Raw genomic sequence first — 22,354 nt, forward strand, 5'->3', positions numbered from 1 at the left:
TTTGGGTTGGGCTTGCAATGCCTTACGGGACCAAAATATTGGTGTGGGTGATTATGGGAACATGGCGTTAGCATGCTATGATGCACTTATCTCCCTCCCTCCCTGAAATCAAAAGCAAAAAAAACAAGCCTTTTTCACACCTTTTTTCGTAAGCCTGGGTTACCCATGTGGACGCCATAGCATGATAAGCATGGACCCTACTCAGATTTACACTGTTATTGTGAGCATTAAACACCTCACGTCTTATCCTGCAATATTTACAGAGCCAATACACAATACACTACACGGAACAATGTGATGCCATGCAAGCAGCCCTGCTGGAAGACATAGAGTGGAGCAATTCACAGTTTCTAGTGACAGTCACACATCACCTTGACATGGTTGACTGCTGTTTTGGGGCCCAGGAAATAAGCACTGACTAGTGGTACCCCATCGTTATGCAGCTATGGAATGACAAGCAGTGACTGCAGAACTTTTGACCACATAAGGCCACTTTCCAGGAACTCTGTGAAGAGCTTTCCCCAGCCCTGAAGCACAGAAATACTAAAGTGAGAGCTGCTCTGACAGTGGAGAAGCAGGTGGCGGTAGTTCTGGGGAAGCTTGCAATGTCACTGCTACTGGTCAGTGAGGAATTAATTCAGAGTGGATAAATCTACCGTGGGATTTGTTGTGATACAAGTTTGCAGGGCCATCCACAGACTTCTGCTAAGAAGGGTAGTGACTCTGGGCAATGTGCAGGACATAGAGAATGTTTTTTCCATAATGGGTGTTCCCTAACTGCGGTGGGGAGATAGACAGAATGCATATCCCTATCTTGGCACCAGACCACCTTGCCAAAGAGTACATAAACTGAAAGGAGTATTTCTCAATGTTGTTGCAAGGGCTGGTGGATCACTGAAGCCGTTTCACTGACATCAACATGGGATGGTCGGGAAAGATGCATGACACGTGCATCTTTAAGTTCCTTTCCAGACCGCAAAATAACCATTGGTGATGTTGAAATGCCAATCATGATCCTGGGAGATCCAACGTACCCCTTGCTCCCCTGGCTCATGAAGCCATACACAAGCAGCCTGGACAGCAGTAAGGAGCGGTTCAACCATAGGCTGAGCAAGTGCGGAATGGTGGTAGAATGTGCATTTGGATGTTTAAAAGGCTGCTGGCACAGTTTGCTTACTAGGTTAGATCTCAGTGAAAGCAATCTCCCCATTGTTATTGCTGCCTGCTGTGTGCTCCATCATATCTGTGAAACAAAGGGAGAAAAGTTTCCGCCAGGGTGGGGGGTTGAGACAGATCGTCTGCCAGCCAATTTTGAGCAGCCAGACACCAGGGCAATAAGAAGAGCACATCAAGGAGCTCTGCGTCTCCATGAGGCTTTGAATACCAGTTTCAGCAATGAGCCAGAGCAATGTGACACTTATCTGTGTTGTTCCTTACCAAACTGTCCCCTCCATTGTATTTTCTGACCTGTAAACTCCACACCCACCAAGCACCACGTGTTGAATGAATAAAGAGCCTTTTCTCCTCAATCTATTAAGCTTTATTATGCTCACAAACACACAGAGACAGCAAAGAAAAGTAAGATAACCTCGGGCAAAAGGGCTGATAACACTGTGGAGGGAGAAACAAGGAAAGCTTGCTTACAGATGCACTGTAATAAGAAACAAAGGTGTGGGAATGGGTGCCTTCCAGATCTTGTAGCCTCCTCTGGTGTTGAGTGCAAGGGATACCGAACTCCCCTCCACACACACAACCACCTCATAGGACTTTGGGGGAGGATGATGTAGAACCGGGCGAAAATGGCAGCAGGTTCAACATAGGCTGCAAAGGGACTCTAGCATTCAGCTGCCTTTCCTGAACCTCAGCCAGATGCCTCAACATATCAGATTGCTCCTTCATAATCCGCAGCATCTCTTCCTGCATGGCACAGTCTTGTTTTGTGCATGCTCTCCTGTCTTCCCTGTCCATGTCCAGGTTCTCGGACATTGTAATCCTCCATGTGCTGGGCTCTGTCTTGTCACTCTCGAACGCACGCATTAACTCACTCAACATGTCCTCCCAAGTCTTCTTTTTCTGTCTTCTACTCTAGGAAAGTCTCTGTCCCCAGTGTGGAAGATGTACCAACGGACAAGGTTTCAGCTGCAAGAAATGCAAAGCACAAGGGTAGCATTGACAGCTCATTCATTTTTTCTGGTGCAAGGTTCATTTTTTTTATTTAAAAAATCACCTCTCAATACACTTCACTGCAAGCCACAATGTAATCACAACCACTGGCTACTGCAAGAGCTGGTTTGCTGCTCCAGCCATGGTGAGTAAGGCCACAAGGCATGGGCAAGAAGTCTTGTGCTGCTGCTTTTGTGAAGACATCCTTGGGATCACAGGTTGGAACTTGAGAAAAGCCTCCTTTCCCCTAGCAAACTGGATGGTGCTTGAGGACAGGCACCAATGTAAAGCCTTCCAAATAGTTTGTTTTTTTATAAAAGTGGCACTGGGCTTGGGTTGGGTGGGGAGGGAGGCAAACTGAAAGCCATCCCCCCCCGCCCTTTTTTTTTCTTCAATGTTGCTTGCAACCACAACCATGCACGTTTGTGAAAGCGTGGTTGTGTGACCCAGATTTCACCAAACAGAGGGCAGATTACTTGTTGAATTATTTGTAGTTTAATGGCTAGCACTGAAAACTTCCCTGTTTCCCATAGGTGACCCTATGCGATATAACTCTCCTGAGGGTAACAGAGGCAGCAAGGGAGCAGATGCTGCAAGCATCTGGGTAGAGACCTGGTCTTTATGCTGCAATGCTGTGCACTCCAATGATGCCAGCAGAGTTAATATTGTAGTGGCACATGAAAGTGTCCCACCGTGGTGGATGACATAAGGCAGGCCTTCCCAGAAGCCTTCTGCAAAGGATTGTAGAGTACCTCCATGAAAGCTTCCTAGAGATCTCCATGGAGGATTCCCGGGCCCATGCATATAAACTGTCTTTTTCTGAGAGCACCCTCTGCATAGCTGGAGTGACCACCGATACCTATTACATCCACTTCTTTGTTTATATTAAACAATAACATGTAACTCCTACAGTTTGATTGGAAATGTGGTGTCTTCCCCAGCATCACACTCTGCCACCAACTGGTCCTGTGAAGGAATGAGCTCCAGGGTCAAAACAGTTCTTGGCTGTCAAGTGGAATGGATCCTCCACTTTCCTGCCTTAGATTCTCCTCTTCCTCCTCCTCGTCAACAACGTCCTCCTCATTGTTGCTTGAGGTAGCCCGGGGCTCCTGGGTGGTATCCACGGAGCATTTTGGGGTAGTGGTGGGGTCACTGCTGAAAACCGCATGCAGCTCCTCATAAAAGCAGCATGTCTGTGGGGCAGAACCAGAGCAACTGTTCACCTCCCTTGTCTCCTGGCATGCTTGCCGAAGTTCCTTTATTTTCACGCGGCACTGCTGTGTGTCCCTGGGGTAGCCTTTTCCCTCATGCACCATGCAATCCTGGCATAGATGTGAGCATTTCTTCTGCTGGATCAGAGCATGGCCCGCACAGACTCTTCTCCCCACACAGCAATAAGATTCACCACCTTATGTGCACTCCATGCTGGAGTGAATCTGCGGCCTTGAGTCTCCATTATCAGCTGGGCTGGTGAGCGCTCCATGCTGATCAAACAGGAAATGAACATTCAAAAGTCCCCAGGGCTTTAACAGGGGAGCAGCTATTTTCTGCATAACTGGCTGACATGCAGTGGAGTTGAAAGTGCTCTCTAGAACAGTCACAGCGGAGCACTGTGAGACACCTCCTGGAGGCCAATTCATTTGAATTACACAATGCACTGTTTACACTATCCCCATGTTCTCCCATGGATGTCGAATCAAGCGCTACACCTCTCACGGAGGTGGAGTACAGAAGTCAACTTTACAGGCCACTTCGGTTGGTGGAAGGTACTCAATAGCATAGCACATACATTATTAGATTGACTTAACGTGGCTTATGTCGACCTAAGTTTGTAGTTTAGACCAGGCTTAAATGTCTGAATAGCACTGAGTATGGATTGTTTCCCCCACCTTAAATATTAGGCAGTAAGCTGCCAAGTTGAAGGGACTTTTATGCAGAGTCTTTCAATGTGATTAACAGCTCATGGCAGTTCCTACTAAACTCACATACAGTAAATACATTTTGACTGTAAGAATAATGCAATAATTAGAACATCAAAAGGACAAGATAAATTGTGGAACCAGAGTAGGTCAAATTGATATAGGGACTGTCGATAAAATATCTTTGAGTGTGCATATCAATGAGCCTATTATCAATTAATTAGATTAAGTTCCCTGTGTTCTGGAGACTGACCTTTCTGTCCTTCTTCCCCTATTCTCTCCCTTAAGCAGGGAGAAAAAAAAAGAAAAATTAAACCAGTTAAAAATAACGAAGCCCGAATCCAGCAAAACACTTAAGCTTTTGCATAATTTTAAGTACATGAGAAGATCTACTGAAGTTGATAGATCCATGGATGGCAGGGAGATGGAACGCTGTTGGAATTAATATAAATGGGAATACACAGACTCTGTGTCTAGTGTTAGCAGGTAGGGGCTTCCTAAATCCTGGCCTGGAATGCTCACTACACTGCAGTACCCTGATACAACACCATATGATAGATAAATATTAGTATCCCTATTTTACAGATAAGGAAATGAGACAGAAAAGATCTAGTGCCTTACCCATGGCTACATAATGAGTTTGTGGGGGAGCTAGGATTAACATTCAAGAGTTCCTGCTACCCATTACTATATTCAGGTCAGGTCTACACTACAGACCTATTTCGGTATAACTGCATCACTCAACGGTGTGAAAAATCCACAGCCCCAAGCAACATTGTTACACCAACCACCACCTCCACCCCTTTGCATACACCGCACAATGTTGACAGGATTGCTTCTACCATCAATGTGATTATCACCTCTCCTGGAGGTGGATTAAATACACTGATGGGAGACACTCTCCCATTGGCACAGGAGCATCATCACTGAAGCGCAACAATGGTGCAGTTGCACCAGTGCTGCTGCAGCGCTGTATGTGAAGACAGCCCCACAGATCACGAGACACCACCACTGGGCAATGCTATTTCATATGCAAGCCTTGTGAATGCAGCATGACAAAGCTCTCCCCCTTTATTATACTTGCTGTGTCGGGTGACAATTTAATTTCTTTAGTCCCATCATTAAAATATAGAGAGCCACGAGTTAATGAGACCAGCTGCGGTGCTCATGCCTTGAGTGAGTAATTGTACAGTAGCATCAATATTAAGTTCTTTGACAGGAATATTACAAGGGAGAGATTTTCTAGGGATTTTCAGTGGAATCCCAACTGCAGAATGTGTCCTCGTTACAGATGAGGTGGGGTCAAACAGAACAGTACAGGAGCGTGAGCCAGTATTTATAATGTAGTTTGACATTAAAGTTAGCACCCAGCGTTATTTGTTGTGATTGCTTATCACAGGAAAAAGGTAACTGTTAAAGAATGAAGTAAAAAATGTGACCAGTTGGTGCAGGAGTTGCTCCCAACTTTGTGTGGATGTCTGATGCAAGAATCTTTGCTTTCTACTGCCTCTGCACAGGGGACAGGCACAGTCTGAGCCTCCAGCTACCAACGCAGGTGGCATCACTTTCCCCAAAGGGACCTAGCCCAGCATGGAGGGAAGCACACATTACATCATTTTAAAGGGCACCACAGGTGCTGCTGTCGTCTGCTCCCTGGAAATCCCAGAAAGCCTTATATTCTGGCTGAGACAATCAAAGTACATCCTAGGATTTAAAAGTCATGTGGCCAGGTCCTCCCCTGGTTTAAATCAGTGCAGCTCCATGACGTTCAACAGAGCTATAGTGATTTACACCATTTGAGGATCTGGCCCCCAGTCTGTCCCTAATTGTGGGGTATGAACACATACTAAGTTTGTTGAACAAAGGCTTCCTGGTTTTTTGACTGACCAGAGCAGGACTTTCATTTCTTTACAGTCTGAAAATTAATGAAAGTTTTCTCCTTACCTTATTAGTATACAGTACCACTTTGAGAACACTGCTATCTGTCATGGAGTAATAAAATTGAAAATGGCAATTCTTGCCAAAGCAGTGATACATGGAGCTGTTAAGATAAGCACTTTTGTATAATGTGTTGTCATTAGCTGTCACACACACATAATGGCCTGGAAAAAAAAAGAAAAGAAAAAAAGTGTACCATTTAACAAGACACCTCTTTCCCTCAGTCCTTAAAAATATGAATACTGGGTTTCTGTAATCAAAAAGACAACTAATGGTTTCAACACCAGGATCTGGTTGTCTTGTTCTAAAATTATGAAATGACATGACTTGAATTGATGGGAATTTCTTATAAAAAAAGCTATAATGATTTTGTTTATACTACAACCCTATGCACCCAAATACTGGTGTCAGCTGATGCTATCCTAAAGCTGTTACTTCAGACAGTAATAGTCTCAGGCCACAACTTGTCCCACATTCTGTTTAGCTTCTTCACATTTTCAGTCATTCCATACCTAATCATTGTTGGCTTTTATCTGAAGTTTGTCTTTCTTCCTTCCCAGCATGTTTCTAGTAAATATATTTTACAGTAAATCTGCTAAAGAATGAAATAAGGGGGAAAAAATTCTGTCCTCCTGCAGAAAACACCATGAGGTGTAAGATCTGTATAGAGCTTATGTGTACACCAAAGTGTCAGCAGCACACTGTGTTTCCATCTGAAGCAGGAAACCAATTTGGGCTTTTCTTGACCTGCTGCCCCTCATAAAAGTGTTCCTACAGAGGCCTAAAAGAATATCTTATGTCCTCAACAGTCTCTTTTTATCTATCAGAAATAAAAAGACAAGACACCTGTTTTAGCTATAGCATAGCTTTTTTTCCTCATGAGTCACAGGATACTTTGCTATTTTCTGCAGCTCCCAGTTAAGATATTTCATGACATCCTTGTTTGTTATTAAGTCACTTTCACCTTCTGTAAATATAATTTTGATCTCAAATTTAGACCTTACTCCTGGAACACTTGAAACATAAAAGGGGGAAATGTCATTTCATAAAAAAGGTTTACAGTAGATTTTGTAAAAAGGCCACATACTCCACCTTATTGCTGCTCTTTTGCACTTGTTATTTAGGATTCCATAATGCAATACAGTGCTTGCTATCCCTCTTCATCACAGAGCCTAACCTCCATAGAAATGGCAATATCACCAAAAAATACATCTATGCAGATTCAGAAAGCATCTATATTTTTATGACTATTACACTATGAAATCAGCCATAAATTAACGGTCGAATTTCTTGTGCCCATTCTTCAACTGAATTCAGAATCCTACAGCTGATAACATTACATCTGGAGCTGGGCAAATAACTGATTTTTTCATTTGCTGGGCCTTTCAGAAAATTGGTTCAACAACCCCAACTGGAAAATTGTGAAAAATGTTGGTAAATCAAAAAAGTCATTAAAGGTTTCATTTCAGGTTCAACAAAATATCTTGTTGAACCTGAAATGAACTAATTTGTTTTGTTGTCAGGAACTTTTTTTAACATAAAAGCAAAGCAAATGAAAGGCTAGATTAAAAAAACAAACAAACGGGGATTGGCGGGTGCCTCCCTTATAACTGTTAGACCTGTGGTTAGAGCATTCAGCTGGGATATGGAGACTCAGATTCAGTCCCCCCCCTCTGCCTGATGTGGAGCAGGGATTTGAACTCAGGTCTGCCACACTAAGCAGCTAAGGGGAATGCATTCCCAGTTACATTTACAGATCATTTCAAGAGAGGTAAGAGGGAAGGGTATGATACACATTTCAGCCTACCCTCTAGGATCTGAGCATGGTTAGCACCAAGAGATCACGTCACCTAGGGAAATCTGGATCCTACTCTAAGTGGTCTCTCGAGGACTCCAGTCACTCCAGTCATACTACTAGACAGTGCACTGGAGGAAAACATCTGCCTAGGCTCTCTTCTCCCTACTTATCAGTACAACACAGGAAAGGGTTTGGTTCTTATTTTAGAGTTTTGATTGGGTTGCATGGATACATGATAAACAAGTACTGATGGAAACACTTTCAGAATAGGACTAGACAGATTTGTGTGTTCCTACCACTAAACAAACAAAGCTTTGTTAGGAAACTGGAGAAAAGTGTGTTAAAACACATTTTAAACTTTACTGTAAGGGGACAGATGTACAGTATAAGGCCATTACATTCATAGCAAAAAGGAAATAATAGACACTGAAAGGAGTTCATATAAATGCCCTTCTCAACTAAATTTTAAAAGGCCTTGACCTACAAGATTATGAGGAAGTGGCAAGTAGCAGCTTTGGAAATTCTGTCTACTGAAAACCCTCCTCTCACTGCTGAAATAATTTAAGAAAAAATCTGGGGAAAATAACATATATTTTAATGATTTGGGCCATTTTCACGACATACACATGATTGGATTTGCATCAGTAGTTACTTGTGAGGTTTGTTATTTGTTTATTTTAAACCAAGGTGTAGAATCTGTTGTGATATTTTTTAGGAAGAAATAACTATGGGAGCCATATGCTGCGTTGTGTAGGCTTAGAGAACGAAAAAGAAAAAAAATCTGGTAATGGATAAAATACAGTAAGGACAGAAACTATAAGGTTAAAGGGGAGAAAAAACTCTGAAAGAACTAACTTTAGAAAAACTAGGAGAAATAAAGTAACAGAACCAGTGCAGCAAAGAAGCAACACACACAAAAAATAAAAAGTCATCCAAGGTCAGAAAATATTTTATTAAATTTAAGAATACCAGGAAATGAGGATTACTCAAATCCTATAGGCAATTCTTTCTTTATAAATATAATTATCTAGACCTGGACTCCGTAATTTAGTTTCCTACCCCTTCCTATTTATGGTAGTGGAAGCTTTGATCAAAATCACAAGCTAAAGCTTAGTCAAGCTCTATTTGCAAGTTTGAACCTTCCTACAATAAATTTTTGAGGCTTCATTACACTGTAGCTCTGGTTTTTAGCATTTCAGTCATTAAGATGACCTCTGCTCTCTCTTTATAACTTGAATACTTAGCAAGAAAAGAAATGCTGAAAAAGTGTGCATCAAGCAGAGATGAGTTGAACTAGTTCAGAATTCTTGGATTCCTTCCAACATTTATGAAGAATTCATTTCTGCGTACTGCTGTACCTTTTCTCTCATGTTTTTATGTGTTGTTTCTCCTTTATAATATAAAGTGCTTAGAGCAGCCCCAACCTATTATTTATGAAGGATATATTCAGCCTACTCAATTACTTGTGTCTATTTACCCAATTAATGATACCCACCTACCTGAATGACAGGCATATAAAAACATGTTCATTTCCAATACAGATTAGTTAAGGAATTAAATTTGACCCAGTCACATACCCAACAGTCATTCCAGCAGATAAAAAGGGCAGTTAGGGTGTTCAGCATCTAGAGCAGGGGTCGGCAACCTTTCAGAAGTGGTGTGCCGAGTCTTCATTTATTCACTTTAACTTAAGGTTTCACGTGCTGGTAATACATTTTAATGTTTTTTAGAAGGTCTCTCTCTATAAGTCTATATATTATTTAACTAAACTAGAGTTGTATTGTAAAATAAACAAGGTTTTCAAAACGTTTAAGAAGCTTCATTTAAAATTAAATTAAAATGTTGATCTTACACCGCCGGCCAGCTCAGCCCGCTGCTGGTCTGGGGTTTTGTTCACCTAGGCCAGCAGCGGGCTGAGCGGGGCCTGTGTCCGGGACCCCCGGCTGGCAAGGGTCCAGCAGCCAGAACCCAAGACCAGCAGCGGGCTGTGTGGGGCCGGTGGCTGGGACCCAGACCAGCAGTGGGCTATGCGGCTGAGCCCACTGCTGCTCAGGGGTTCCATCCAACAGCTCCTGCCAGCTGGGATCAGGGCCACCAGGGGGCGGGGGGGCAAGTGGGGCAATTTGCCCGAGGCCCCAGGCTCCACAGGGGCCCCCACAAGAGTTTTTTGGGGCCCCTGGAGCGGGGTCCTTCACTCACTCTGGGGGCCCCAGAAAACTCTCACGGGGCCCAGGCCCCCCGAGCTTCTTCCGCTCCTGGTCTTCGCCGGCGGGGGGTCCTTCCGCTTAGGGCAGAAGGACCCCCCGCCGCCGAATTACCGCCGAAGCGGGACCCGCCGCCGAAGTGCAGCCGGGTCTTCGGCGGTAATTCGGCGGCGGGGGGTCCTTCCATTCCGGGACCCGCCGCTGAAGTGCCCTGAAGACCCGCGGTGGAAGGACCCCCCGCCGCCGAATTACCGCTGAAGCGGAGGCCCCCGGAATCCTCTGGGTGGCCCTGACTGGGATCCCGGCTGCCGGACCAGCTCAGCCTGCTGCCGGTCTGGGGTCCCGGCCCTGCCCACATACAGTGGGTACCTACCTTCTCCCTGGTTCTGGCCCATTCTCTTCCTCTCTCTGCACTGAGCACAGGGCTGGGCGTGAAGGGTCTGGCCAGGAGCTAGAATGAGGGAGGGGGCTCAGGGTTGAGGCAGGAGGTTTGGGTGTGGGGCACTTACCTGGGCAGCTCCCATTTGGAGCAAGGGGTGCAGGTGGGAATGTGGTGTGTGTGTGTGTGTGTGTGTGTGTGTGCAGGAGCTCCTGTTTGGTGCTCAGGGTGGGGTGGGGAGTGCAAGAGTCAGGATGTGGGGGAGTGTATGGGGGGGCTGGGTATGTGGGGGGTGCAAGAGTCACGGCAGAGGGCTGGGGGCATGTGAGGGGGGTGCAGGTGTCAGGGCAGGGGGGCTGGGTATGTGTGGGGGTGCCAGAGTCAGGGCTGGGGTCGTGGGGGGCGGGTGAAGGAGTCAAGCAGAGGGCTGGGTGTGTATGAGGGGGGTACAGGGCTCAGGGCAGGGGCCTGGGGGGTGTGCAGGGCACAAGGCTCAGGGCACAGGGCTGGGTGTGGGGGGGGAGTCAGGGCACAAGGCTGGGTGTTGTGTGGGGGGGGAGGGCTGTCAGGGAAGGGGGCTGGAGGGGATATGCCCCTATTCCACCCCCCTCTTCCCGAAGGCCCTGCCCCCGCTTCTTCTCTGCAGACCCTGGGACTCCCATCTCCCATGCCCCATCCAACCACCCCCTGCTCCCTGACTGCCCTCTCCAGACACTTCCTGCCCCAAACCACCCCAGACACTTCCTGCCCCAAACCACCCCACCGGGGATCCCACCCTCATCCAACCCACCCTGCTCCCTGTCCCCTGACTGCCCCCCCTTATCCAACCCCTCTGGCCCCGGACCCCTTACCATGAGGCCCCTAGCAGCATGTTCTGCTCCGCGCAGAGCCAGACACGCTGCCCCGCAGGAGGGGGCAGCCCCGCCCCTCAGAGTGCTGCACGTGCGGCGACATGGCTCCAGTGAGGAGGCCGGCAGCTTGCTGCACTCAGCCGGGTGCTCTAGCCCGGGAGCGCAGACCCCACGGCTTGCTGCGCCAGGAGAGTGGGGCCATTTTCCCTACCCTGCATTAGGGTGTGCCTGGGCACACCCCATGCGCATGCCTGTGCTTCTGCCCCCTGCCCCCGCGGGGGTGGGGGGAGAGCAGAGAAGAGCAGGCCGGGCTGGGCTGCACAGGAGTTTTAATGGCACGCTGCTCTGGCAGGCAGCCGTGTGCCATTAAAAATCGGCTCGCGTGCCGCCTTTGGCACGCATGCCATAGTGTGCCAAGCCCTGATCTAGAGAAAAATCATTGCCCGTATTGGCACACATGAAGGCTCATCGCCATTACTGACATAATACTCCACTAATAAGTTAGTGTGTGTCACTGACTGAGGCAATATCCTTCATGTGAGGTGTTAAATTGGAGTCCCTTCTTTACTAATTGTCCAGGTGGAAGTTAAAGGTCCCAGGATAATTCAAAAGAATGGAGGAATCACCTTGGTTTCCTAGGCAGCATTCCCTCTGCCCTACAACACATTTTAATGTCCAGAAATATGTACTATTAATAAGTGCATATAGCAACCATGTTTGCCTACGAGGGAAATACTGCATTATCTACATCTTATTCATTATTATAAAGTACTTTGGGACACAGAGTTGAAAACTTCCAACCAGCTGTTATTTTTTTAAAGCATCTATGTCAACTACTATGACATTTTGCAGGAAGTATTTTGCATCTCTAGGCTCAGCAAAGTTCAAACAGCAATCAATAAGCTATAGACTTAAAAAGTTACCATTGCAACTAATGCTACATAGAAACATTGGTTATAGTCCTAACAGAAAAGACAAGAACAAAATGGGCCTGGAGGTCCTTTCCATGACATTTTTGATGTTTCTTATGCTTTTGAAAAGTCTTTGCCAAAATATTATATTAACAAGTGTAACAGCTTTGAACGCCAGGACTATTGTAGCGAGAGCTGCATTAAGAACATAAGAACAGCCATACAGGGTCAGATCAAAGGTCCATTTCACCCAGTACCCTGTCTTCTGACGGTGGCCAATTCCAGGTGGCCCAGAGGGAATGAATAGAACAGGTAAATCATCAAGTGATGCATCCCCTGTTGCCCATTCCCAGCTTCTGACAATTGTGGAAATTGTGACAGATGGGGCAATTTCCTGCAATATCCAGGATAAACTTTATTGAATTAAGTTTATGTATCATTGTGGGCCATGGATTTCATGTAAGTCTGTACGGAGGGGGGACCATTGCCCTCCAGGTATTAAGAACAGTTGTGGGGCGGGTGATTAGGCAAATGCAAATGTACTAAGGTTGTAACACCTTGTGATGGGGTATACAAACCCGTACTGGAGAAAACGAGGATAAGGAGTTGCTCTGGGCCCAAGCAGCCTCGTCCCACTGCACCAGGAAAGCTTGCACAAGCTGGCATTTAAAAATGGGAAACAGAATAGCTCAGTGGCAGGGAGGCGGGGAAGTAGCTGACCTACACTCTGAGTTCCTCGGAGCTGGGAACACCACAGGAGCTTTTGCTGCTTCAGGCTTGGTGATGCTGACCTGAACAAGCCGCAAAGGAGAGTGACTTTTGAAGGTCAGAAATGTATTTGTGTGTTCAGTTCTTTACTTTACTCTGTGGGAATGAGGGATGGGGGTGATCCAGAGGCAGCTGCATAGCACCCCAAGGTGTAGGACTTAGCTGTTTACCATTGGGCCCTGGATCAGAGACCAGTGGAGAGGTTGGGCCTGGACTCATTTACCAACCTTTAAAGAGGGGACAATGACAGTGGGGAACCTAGTTGGTACAATGATCCTGACTCCAAGAAGCCCGGAAGCCCTGGCTGACTCATGAAGACTTCCACATTATTGGATTCTTTATGTGTACCTAGGGTGACCAGATATTTTTTAAAGGGACAGTCCTGGTTTTTGGGACTTTTTCTTATATAAGCGCCTATTACCCCTCACCCCCATCCCATTTTTTCACAGTTGCTATCTGGTAACCCTATGTGTACCCCAGAAGGGGTGGACTTGAACGAGTGACCCAGTCAGAGGGCTGAGTCACTAACAGGACAGACCACCACAAAGCAGAGCTATAGAGGGAAAGGGGAATGTCCAGGAGTAAGACAAATTGCCCGCTCTGGACTGACTACTGGGTGGCACTGGCAGTGAGTGGTCCCCTTCACATGCCTCCAGAAAGCTACCACCCCTGGAGAGAGGCTCGCATTTATAATTAAGTATTAATTATACCGATTTGTTTTGTCATTGGGTGGTCCAATTAAAGGTGTAAAGCGAAACTTTGGAATGCATGGGAGGCTTATATAGAGCAGCACCTGACAAAAAGGAACAGACAGTGGACTTGGAAGGACTTAATGTGCTATGGAATCATGATGTAATCCTTGCCCAAAGGTGGGACAAAAAATATTAGAGTAAGGTTTGATTTTTCAAAGATCAGCTTGTTTGGAAACTTAGATGAAAGCTCTTGATATTCTCATACTATATGTATAGATCTTGTTATACTGAATATTCCGAAATAAAGGCTAGTTTAAGTATAAAATAAAGCATGTGATGACTTTTAATTCTATTTCCACAAAGTTTCCCTCTGACTTTTCCTAAAAATTACCAGTCTAGCTAATGGCAGCTAATAACCATGTATTTATTTTATATTCTTACCTCCAGTATCATTGCTTTGATCTTTCAGGGGAGCTGATTTTGAGGCAAGATTATTTCCTGCTTTTGTGCGCACCCAGGAAACGTGTTCAAATGATGAATCTGAATTCCAGTGACACATGTCAAGCTCGAAACTGCAAACGTGCTGCTCTAAATGGGAAAGCAATCATTCAGTTACCTCCGAAGTCATTATTTATAAGATTATTTCCCTTTAAAAATTAATGTTCATTAAACTACTTGACAGTCCTTCTGCTTCTGGTTACCTCACAAGTAACCAGCCTACCAGTGGGTTTATCTGGTATTCTAGGCTGCCATCTTCAGTGATACCACTTCAGAAAGTCACTGCCTAATGATGGATAATTCTTCCAGAGTGAAGAATTATGTTATTTTATAATAAGCGTAAAAAATTAGAATATGAACATTAGAAAATACAATGGTTTGACTGACCTGATCTAATGTTTTTTTCTGATTTTTTTTTGGTTTTCAACATTTTTTGACGATTTAGACTTTTTGTTGGGACCTTTCAAAATTTTAATTCTTGCCAGAGGGGAAAACCATTTTCCACCCAACTCTAGTTATTAAAAGCATTCTGTGGCAGAGGTTGAATTAGAGCCTGGGGTCTTCTGACTCCAGCCCTGTATATCTAAAATGCAGAGGTTCACTTGTACAACCCCTCTTTATGTGAGTAGTTCTACTTAGTAGAATAATTGGGCCTGTCCTGTAGTTTTTGGGGACATTACCACAACTTCCTAAAGTTCTCTCAAATCTCTCAACTGTGACTTATTTTCAAGTCTCCAGAGAGAGAAAAAAATTAATCTAAGATTTTTTGTAAAAATTAAAATATTTCATAAAATTGCCCCAGCTTTGCAGGAATTTAGCAAACTTAAAAACATGCAACTTTGTCAAAACAAAAAGCAGTCCCTTCCTCTCCCTCTTTGGGAACATTCATTTTCAGAAGTCCACTGTTTCCTTTTCTTGTGGCTAGATTAGAATGCAGATGCTTGAAAATGCATGTCAGTATCTATCCTTTTTTTCTGTAATAGGAGCATAGACACTGGGCTGTATATAGAAAACCTTTGAAATGCAAGCTCCACTAGATATGCTATTATAGGAGACTTTTTAAAACAACTCTATAACATTTACTATTTAACAATTAAAAGACATTCTGTGCAGTTTACATGTGTTTATATAATAGCTGTAAATCTGTGGCTTTTTTGAGCTATGTAATTAAGCATCAAATTTAGTCAAATATCTTGCTTTATCTTTTAAAGCAGGGTTTCTCAAACAGGGGTTGTCGCTTGTGTAGGGAAAGCCCCTGACGGGCTGGGCCGGTGTGTTTACCTGCCCCGTCCGCAGGTCCAGCCGACCATGGCTCCCACTGCATTTTAAATCCTTCAAAGGATTTTAAATGTAAAGTGGTCACCCTCTTGATATCAAGCCAACCAAAGTTGCCTTCATGGCATATATAACTTCTACAATGTTTCTGAATGACAGACATGTACAAGCCTCAGAACAGTGAGGTGTAGTTTGACATTTCAGCAATCATTGCTTAATGATGACATCAGTGGGAATTTTTTTTCTTTTTACAAGAGAACTATAGGATCTAACCCTATTTAAATAAATCAGAGTTTAGAAATACTTTGGATTATCCAGTTCTAATAAAAGAATGAAGATTTTAACTGGGTTTTGAGATATTTATATTTAAGTATATCTCATCTAATACATTTTTCTACTAATGTCTTGGTCTGAATAGAAAATATTTTTGCTATGAAGTTGGATAAAACTCTCCATTACTTTTAATTCCTGGATCTTTTTAACTTCAGGAGAAGGGGGCTACATACAAGTGGAAATCAGTGGGAGGTAGAGGAGAGTTGTGAAGAGGATTGCTGGGGGAGCGCGGAGTAGACAAGGTGGTAGCAGAAGGCAGTTCCTTGTACAGTTGAGGAAGGAGGAGCGGCACAATAAGAGAGCAAAGGAGTTGAGGACAGAAGCAGGAGAGGTTGTGTGTGTGCATGTGTGTGAGTGAATGAGAGAGAGAGAGGAGGGAGTGTCTCTTTTTCAGCCCATTCAGAGCCATAACATGGATATATATTTATTAATTATTTGTAGCATGTTTATGTGCCCTGTTTTCGGGGGGGAAACCATGTCTGTTTTCAGTGAACAGGCAAAGTTTGGGCCAAAAAATAGTCTTTAAAAAATGAACACACCCTAAATAAGCTAATTTATTTGTTATCCCAAAAGCTTAGTTCTACATCAGTGAACACAAATGTAGCTCCATGTGCAAAATGGCTGGTACCCACGGTATTGTGACAGGTAGAGTTTCTGGAGAAATGCAAGTTTCACCACAAATTTCATGAAATCAAAACTAGTCTCCCTTTAGAGCCCTCTTACCCAGCCATTTCCCAAAGACCAGCACAATAAGGAGTTTACATTCAGCTGGTCATTAATCTGACCTTCCATTTGAAACGTGCTGCAGCAAAACCTCTTTCCTGAAGCTGGAATTAAAACTCTTCTGACTCTTTGCTCTTTGGCACCTGAGATGTCATCTCAGGAAGTTGACTTGTCAAATATCATGTGCCTCTAAATTTGGATGTCACAAGAAATGGCTCCAGGTTGAGCACATCTGATGTGCTTTGTACTGCTGCAAGAGATCAGTTGATACGTCATGTTTTGTATATATGTAAGATAAGTTTAACACTTATATTTAAAGATATATATTGATTTTTAAGGTCAGGCTTGACAAAGCCCTGGCTGGGATGATTTAGTTGGGGATTAGTCCTGCTTTGAGCAGGGGATTGGACTAGATGATCTCCTGAGGTCCCGTCCAACCCTAATCTTCTATGATTCAAGTGTGGGGGATTTTTTGCTTTAAAAGAGCCCTGCTTACAAATAAAGCCAGTAGATTTTATTTATTTATATATATATACACACACACACACACACACACACAGATACACATGCTATTTGAGAAATCAGTTAATGAAGAAAGGACATACTGGCTCATTGGCCACAATGACAAATTATCATTTTTTCTCTACATCTGTCCCATTATCCCATCTCAGCTGCAGTAGTCCTCCAAGGAAGAGACAGAGAGAAAAATCACATTTCTGCATTGAGAGTTTCACAGACTCCCTGTTTCAAATTTGGTCTTCTAAAAAGCACACTGCAGAATAGTCACAGTTCATATGGCAAGTAGGTACAAAGCCTGTAATTTTGTTCCCAGCACTCCTATGCAGCCCTGCTGGGTAACAGTTTACAAGTGGGTACTGGCATGTAAATAAGTACACCTGGCATCCCACTTTGCTTCTACCTTTCCCAAATGCAGGGCATCTGAGGCATGGAAATGCTTATAACACAGCAAGTTTCTTTACCTGAAATTTATTTTTCCTATTTAAATAGAGATGTGTCCTTTGAAATAAATATCCCTAATCTAGCCCTAAATCATCATGGTCCCAAAGATTTGTGTTTGACTCTCAAGATGAAGGTAACATCATCTACAGATGCTCAGCATTCTAAAATATTAATCAGATTGGATATCTACTTTAGATGTCTGTTCCCATTGCCTTCTCAGGGGAGCCTCCTATTTTGGACTCCAGTTCACAAAACTGTCTGCAAAAGCTAAATATATCTGAGGTATAAATTCTTCATGCCAGATGACATTGTGATGCTGGCAGACCAGACACCAGTTCATGCCAAGGTCCCCATGTCTCAACTGAACACTGACAATACCATCGCTGAAATCTATCTGTCTCGCTTGTGGGTTAACGTTGATAAGATAGGTACTAGAATTAAAAGAAAGTGTTCAGTGTTTGGACTGTATTGAATGCTTGTGAGTTACTCCATGCATTAATCTTACTTCTCAGATCCGTATTACATCTATAATGTAATATCTGAGTGGGCGTAATTTGAACCTCTGTGACCATGAATCTCCATACGGGAGAGGGACATTAAATAGTGAGAAGAGCTGTTCTTCTACAGAAACTGTTATGCAGCTCCTGCAAGAAGAGACCCATTGATACCCAACAGGTTATGGTTGGATCTTACAACTGGAAACTCCCTGCATCTGGATTGAGGAATCATCAACAAAAGGGCTAAAGACTCTTATTTTGTTCTGCTCTCCTCCCCATGAAAATCAGTCATGTGAGTGGACTCCTCCCATCAACTGAGTTTGTAACTGACAGCACATGGCAGGAGGGAGATAAAAACCCCAAAGAAAAGGAACTAAGGCTCTCTATGTTGCTGGGTCTTGGAGGTGGGGGGGGGGGAGTAAGGAGTTTCATAGGCATAAGCAAGAGATCCCCAGATACTTAACCTGGGTTAACCCTAAAGGACAAATACAGCTTGCTGATTATAGAAGCCTCTATTACCTTTTAAAACTTAAGACTAACTAATTTGTTTGTCTATATTCACTCGCTATAACCTTGTAAATAACTTTTAAATTTCCTTTTTCCTATTTAATAAATCTTCATATAGTGTATTATAGGACTGGCTTATAAGCGTTAGCCTTGATGTGAGATCTAAGGCACCATTGACTTGGGGTAAGTGTCTGGTCTTTGGGGAGTAGGAGTAACCTGAACACTGCTGTGATTCTTGGCATAAGGGCCATCTATCACAGAGATAAACTCAAGACAAACCGGAGTATCCAAGGGAACTGTCTGTGACTCTGTTTAAGGCTGTTAATGTGCCTGATGCGTTTGCACTTGGTGAAGTTGGTTGTTGGAATCTAAGCTTAGAACTCACAGCGAGTTTGGGGTTTGTGTCCTGGTTTTTCAGCAGTCTGCTCTGAGGTTTCTACTCACACTCTTGCGCCACCACTGGGAGCATCGCAAACATACACTAACATGGTAAAGTAAACTCAAGGAGCCTCAGATTCTAAGCTGAGGCCAAGCAGCTTTCAGCACAACTCAGGAGTGGGAAGATGCAAAGTTGGTTTTAAGTCACCTTTGCACTCCTGCAATTTTGGATCATCAGTGTGCAAGTACAATCTCTTGCTGTAATCCAGACCAGCCACTGGCCCCAAAAGGTTGTTATTATAATCAGAGACTTCTGGAAGTGAAGACAAGCCCCAGTCATGTCCATTTTCTCCTGGACAAACCCTGTGTACTGGCCGCGGAAAGGGGACTGGCATAGGAAACATTCCACTGGATCTACACCACCAGAGAATGCACCACTGTGCATTGGATGATCTCCCCCATGGCTGGCTACACTGACTTAATAGCTGCTTAGAGGCAGTATCCACAGTGGAGATGAGAATCAGGGCCTTAAACCCTAAAAAGGCTATTTGTTTGTTTGTTTGTTTGAGGGTTTTTTAAAGGTCAGCTCCACAGCTTTCCCTCAGCTGGCTGAAAATAATGAATTCTCAGGCAAAGAATGGTAGATTTTTCCTGCCCATTGACGACTTTGTGGTGGTATTTCTGCAGAAAACTCATAAGCCATTTATAATATACAGCAACTCCCCACTTAACATCCTCTCGCTTAACGTTGTTTCGATCTTATGTCCCTGCTCAATTACAGAACATGCTCCATTTAAAGTTGTGCAATGCTTCGCTATAACGTCCTTTGGCTGCCTGTTTTATCCACAGATGGCAGCCCCCCTATCAGCTCCCCTATGCCTCCCCACAATGCCTCCCCTCCACTGGCAGACCCCACGGATCAGCGCCTTTCCCCTCCTCCCCCCGCCTCCTGCCCGCGGCAATCAGCTGGCTTGCGGCGTTCAGGAGGGAGGGAGGGAGGAGCGAGGACTTGACACGCAGGCTCCCCCTCCCTCCCCTGTCTCCTCAAAGCCGAAAACCACCTGATTACCATGGGAAAGAGGCTGGGAAGAGACGGGGGAGCCTGCGTGCTGAGTCCTCACTCCTCCCCCCTCCTCCCTGAACGCTGCAAACCAGCTGATTGCTGCAGGCAGGAGGCAGGGGAGGGACGGGGGAGGAGTGAGGATGCTGCATGCAGAGTAAAGGGGATGGGGAGGGGAAGAAGAGGTGGGTTAAGGGTGAGGGGTTGGGGGAAGGGGTGGCATGGGCGGGCTGAGGGTTGTGCTTCTCCTAGCCCACAGCAGCTTCAGCCTCCTTGCCTGCCACATTGTCTCCGGTGCCAGTGGGCTGTGCCTGTGTGGGGTAAGGCGGGGGCACCTCCCAACTATAGTACTGTACTGTATGGCAAAAAAATGTTTCCCTGAAACCTAACCCCCCCCCACCCCCATTTACATTCATTCTTACAGGGAAATTGGATTCTCTTAACATTGTTTCACTTAAAGTTGCATTTTTCAGGAACATAACTCCAACGTTAAGTGAGGAGTTACTGTACCAGATTTGTTAAAGTATTTATTGTCCTTCTTTGTGGTTGTGTTTATGAAATCTGATAGCAGATAATTTAGAGGAATAAAATATAAGCCACATGAAAATGATTAAGTAGTTGAGAAATCTTTTGAGTACAAAAGGGCCTCTTTACGTTTTCTCTTTTGGCTTAAGGGGGAAAGAATTATTTGTGTGGTTAAAGAAAGGATTCTTACCAAATGCTGGAAAACATCCACCACTGAAAGAAATATCATCAATAGCAATGGTGTCATCTGGTCCCCAGGCCTCAAGTGTCCCTTGAATGACAACCTGCATGATGTTTAGCAGCAAGTTAGGAGAAAATGTCATTCACGTTGTCTCACATACATAAAGAGGAAAAAAAGTATACCTGTATGCTGCAGACTCCCTGAAGTTGTTACATTACGTGAACTAGCAGCCTAATCACACAAGAATGTATACTGTAGAGTTTCTACTGGAAATAAAGAAGCCCAGGTCATGCAAAAAAAATAATTATCTCAGTAGATTAACAGCCTGGCTTTTGATCACTAGTGGATATACACCCTGGTTATACACCCTAATCATGCTTTCAGGTCAAAAGCTAAGTTGACTTTAACCAAAAGGCCCATGCAAACCATAACAGAATGTATTCCTTTCAGAGGAACTAAGTCAAATAAGATCATAGTGGTTAAGAGATAGAAAAAAAATTATTGGATTATCAAGTCACTCCTTCCACCAGGGCCTGGGGATAGCAAGTTTGCTTTTTTTCATTTTCAGAGTTTACCAGGCAGAGATCTGGAGCAGAGGCAGGACAGTTAATGCCATTCCAGCCTGTAAACTTTTATCAATGGAAGGTCCAAGACTGGCATCTTGGGAAACAAAAATTATCAGCTGTTAATCACTAACGCCTCAAAGGAGATATTCTCCCATCAACTATACTACCATTGGAGCTATGCACAGATGTCTTCCATTTCTGTTAGTGATTTAGGGCTAGATTGTAACCCAGCCTAAATTGCCACACAGGAACATAAGGAGAATAAGACCACATAAGCACATTTCCCCTGTACAGCCTTCCCTCCTCCTGGCCTCAGGCCAAGTGGGGAGAGTAGGGCTGCATATCCAGTATTCCCTCATCAGAGAGGTCAGCAAGTAGTGGCTGGAGAGAGGTAAGAAATGGTAGAACCTAGGCTTTGCTGCCTCCCCACCATGAGGGGGCCACTGCATCTGAACTGAGATTATGGTGTAGGAAGAGTAGTAATTTTTTCCCCTGGGAACAAGGTGGGAGTGGCGATAAGAAAGGAATTCCAACACTGAATCACAGTTCCCTGGGCTCCTTATGGTGTGGTGATGCTACACCCTGCCCTTACAAGGACGATATCTAAAAGCACAATCTAGTCTCAAGTGTCAAGTGTCAAGTTGATAATACTAAATCAGCAAAACTTCCAATATTAGTTTTAGAGTTCAGGAACAATTTTATGGACTGCTTGTACAACTTAATAGTAAAGACATTAGGCATGCAAACCCATATTTTGTAATTGATTTATGCCATAGATTATTATATTCTCCACTAGAGAATGGTACCTATATTCCAAAACATTTTGGGGTAATACCACATAGGATTTCATTGAGGAACCATGGACATGATCATTATATTTATTCCTTGCCTTGCTCCAGGGAAACAACATTAACTACTGTAACAACAAAACTGTAATCACATTACGTTTTTTAGGCGCCGTCTGAACTTCACAGGCAATGGTATAGCTTGTGTACCCATATGAACTGTGTACAACAAAGCAAAATATATACACATTCAAAGCTGAATATACAGCTGAATTTGCCAAAACTACATTGAGTTAGCCATGGCGTGTATATTCCAGCCTCTGCAGTATTGTGGAGAGTAGGATAACTAGTGACCATTTTCCCTTATTAATACTACAGACAAACCACAGCTAGCCAAACATGGAGCAGCTGCCCCTTCAGAAATAACAGTGTTATTCAGAAAC

General features: G+C 44.2%; 1 protein-coding gene across 1 annotated transcript in view; it reads right to left on the reverse strand.

Annotated features, from left to right (window-relative positions):
- The window catches only part of MALRD1 (MAM and LDL receptor class A domain containing 1), a 476,497-nt gene that overhangs the window by 360,406 nt on the left and 93,737 nt on the right, over positions 1-22,354 (reverse strand). Inside the window, exons 6-8 of the mRNA XM_039526296.1 lie at positions 20,570-20,663; positions 14,065-14,211; positions 6,027-6,184 (exon numbers count right to left, since the gene is read on the reverse strand). Coding sequence (XP_039382230.1) covers positions 6,027-6,184; positions 14,065-14,211; positions 20,570-20,663 — 399 coding nt within the window. The remainder of the gene's footprint in view (positions 1-6,026; positions 6,185-14,064; positions 14,212-20,569; positions 20,664-22,354) is intronic.

The sequence above is a fragment of the Mauremys reevesii genome, linkage group 2 (genome assembly GCF_016161935.1).
Source record: "Mauremys reevesii isolate NIE-2019 linkage group 2, ASM1616193v1, whole genome shotgun sequence".
NCBI lineage: Eukaryota > Metazoa > Chordata > Testudines > Geoemydidae > Mauremys > Mauremys reevesii.